At 34.7% G+C, this 3,040-nt stretch overlaps 1 protein-coding gene across 1 annotated transcript; it reads left to right on the forward strand.

The window, feature by feature from the left end:
- Nucleotides 1-988: 988 nt before the first annotated feature.
- On the forward strand, nucleotides 989-1,972 carry LOC110451470 (probable G-protein coupled receptor B0563.6; the record flags this gene model as incomplete). The annotated part of the gene is made up of 2 exons (XM_021499506.1): nucleotides 989-1,505; nucleotides 1,887-1,972. Coding segments are annotated over exons 1-2 (603 nt in total), but the record flags the coding sequence as incomplete, so codon positions are not given.
- Between the last annotated feature and the right edge of the window lie 1,068 nt (nucleotides 1,973-3,040).

Here is a 3,040-nt window from a genome sequence, read left to right on the forward strand (position 1 = left end):
TTCAGATATGTAAAAGGTGAATCTCTTGGGCACTTCCTACCGGGTGTGAATACTCTGTGAACACCTTTTGTCCCTGCATTTACAACTGAAACTATTTGCGCATTACGGTTAAGATTCTGACGCAAACTATATTTGTCTCGAGGTTCAAACGTGACCTCCTTTTCTGTAGAAAGTACGTTCAGAAAATCTTCTTTTGCAAATTTAAACCGGACATTGTAGATATTAGCTTTCACATTTTTATCAGATTAAATTGCCCTTACAATGTTTAAGGTAGAAAATGTATTAGGAGAAAATATCCTTATTGACTCCCCACATTTTTACAATACACAACCGTACACGTAATTGGCCTTCTTCCATATGTTTACATTTTCTACCAAATTCGAAGCTCTAAAGCTGTTTCTTCAGACTTTTTGAATATACGTATAATGTTCCTTAGTTAACAGCTCTGACTGGTTACACTTGTTTGTCGAAAATGAACGATTGTTTTTGTAGCGTTTTACTTATTTCCAATTATGTGAAGGAAGACACTACACTAATTATCACGTTCGTTAAGGAATATGTAAATTTTGCTGGAACATATACTGTAATAACTTTGTTTGTTGGTCGTCCATGTTAATTCATTTCGTTTTAATAACTTTCCATTCCTTCTTGTTTCCATTTTGTCCTTTTTGGTTGACGTTTTGGAAATGTTGTCTATTACATTTTTAAATATGGCATTTAAGGTAATTATCAGGGCATGTCGCTAATGATGGTAGCTACTTAATATCAAAGTAAAAAATCAGATCACGGTGACAAAATTAAATATTCTTATATCGACGATCCAAATTCTGTTATATTTGTCAACTGTAACATGTATACTCCACAATTAGGAGGGGTTCATCAAAATATGTTTCAGAATGATATAATTGTACTTTAACGGTGCTTGTTATTATTTGCATTTTATTTTTCACATATAAAACGATGCAATTTTACAATTTTCAGTGAAATCATGGGAGACCGGAACCTAAGTCTTCAAAATCAAACTTCACACATTTTTAATGGAAGTATCCCCGTCAAAAATGTAACCGACTTTGAAGATGACATGATTTTCGTCAACACTGATTACCTTAATGAAGTCATCAGGCCAATCATTTCGTCCCTGGGAATTGTAGGAAACATTGTGTCGTTTGTGGTATTTGTCCAGCTGTCCAAGTCGTCCTCATTTTATCTGTATCTTGCGTTCCTCGCACTATCCGACATGGCTTCGCTGGTTTTCGGCGGTATCTTCAACTGGTTCGCAGGATTTTTCCAACTTTCCAGATCGGACAACCAATCGTATTGCTCTGTTGACTTCAGTTGCACACTGATATTCATGCAGTTATCCTCTTGGATCACCGTAGCGGTCACTATTGATCGCTACATAGCTGTCTGCTACCCTTTCCATGTGAACCAGTACTGTACAAGAAAGCGTGCACTTATTTATATCGGCGTGACCTTTCTGATTATTGCTGCTCTCAATTTGCCGAGTATATGTCTCAAATGGGATGACGATAACTTATCATGTGTTATGCCAGAATTCACCAATGTCTATTGCTTCAAGTACCGTACCTACCTTGACATGTTCTTTTACATTCTGATTCCCGTCTGTTTAATGTGCATCTTTAATTCTTTAATTGTACGTGGACTCATCGTTTCAGCTAATAAGAGGCGCAATCTGACTTCAGGCAACGAAAATAGTTCATGTTCCACACCTATAAAGAATGACTCCACCACGAAAACAGTCACCATGCTATTTGCAGTTACCGCCTTTTTTATTTCCGCAATTATCCCATTATTTGTTTGTTTTATTCAAGAAATATTTTATAATGTCGAAAACATGCATTTAAATCACCTTGCCGTCGTTGCAGTGACTTGTACTCTTTTGAATCATTCTATGAACTTTTTACTGTATGGCTTTACGGGACAACGATTTAGAGAAAAGTTAGCATCGATTGTTTGTTTACGACGTTTCATTCGGAAGTGACAACACACAAATAGTCATTACAGGCACAAAAGTACAACTGAATATTTACAGATAATTTGTTTGACGTGAACAAAACCCAGTCTGTTAACATTTTCTTATTTTTAATGAAAGAATCGAAATTGATCAGATATTCAAGGTCATGTGCGAAATAGTCTGAGAAAGATAGACAGAAATCCGCAAATAACGGCATCAGAGCAAAAGCTGATATTCAGATATATCGGAATTCCAAGTCAACCTGGAAAAGAAACTTCACAACCAGCTTTGCTGACATTGCGTTGGCCTGCTTTTAAATCGGGAAACATTTGGTTGGGTTACATGAAAGTGTCGTGAACGGGTTCTGTTAAAGGTTTCCACAGTTATAACTTTAAAAAAAAAAACTTCTATAAGATATACAAGATTCATATAATTTCCGTTACATTATTTATGAACACTATAGGAACTGATGCGTTTATTAAATGGTAACAACAATAATACTCCCTCAATCGGAAATTGTTGATCTTATGTATCAGTACATATATTTTTTTAGCCTATTCCTTTATTTTAAAGAATAGAAAATAGAAGCTCGTATTGTGTTTTCATACTTTTACTTCAGATACAAATTTGAACTCTCCATGTTGTAACTCCGTGTTATACATTTTGACCAATAACAACAGCTTCTTAAACAATATTTAAAAAGATAAGCGAAGGAATGAACAGATGTTCAGTTCAAAACTGTTGACATGCTGATTTACTTCACTTTTCATGTAAATATGTGTCCTCACGATAAACAGTGTTTTACCGGAAAGCAGATTTAGATGTGTGTTGTAATGGTGAAATGTATTACCAAAATATAGGTTTAGATACGTGTTGTTATGGTGAAATGTATTACCAGAATATGGGTTAAGATATGTGTTGTTATGGTGAAATGTAATACCAGAATATAGATTTATATATGTGTTGTAATGGTGAAATGTATTACCAAAATATAGGTTAACAAATGTGTTATTGTCGTGAAATTTATTACCAGAATATGGGTTTAGATATGTGTTGGTATGGTGA

Source organism: Mizuhopecten yessoensis, unplaced genomic scaffold, assembly GCF_002113885.1.
Source record: "Mizuhopecten yessoensis strain PY_sf001 unplaced genomic scaffold, ASM211388v2 scaffold6047, whole genome shotgun sequence".
NCBI classification, from domain to species: domain Eukaryota; kingdom Metazoa; phylum Mollusca; class Bivalvia; order Pectinida; family Pectinidae; genus Mizuhopecten; species Mizuhopecten yessoensis.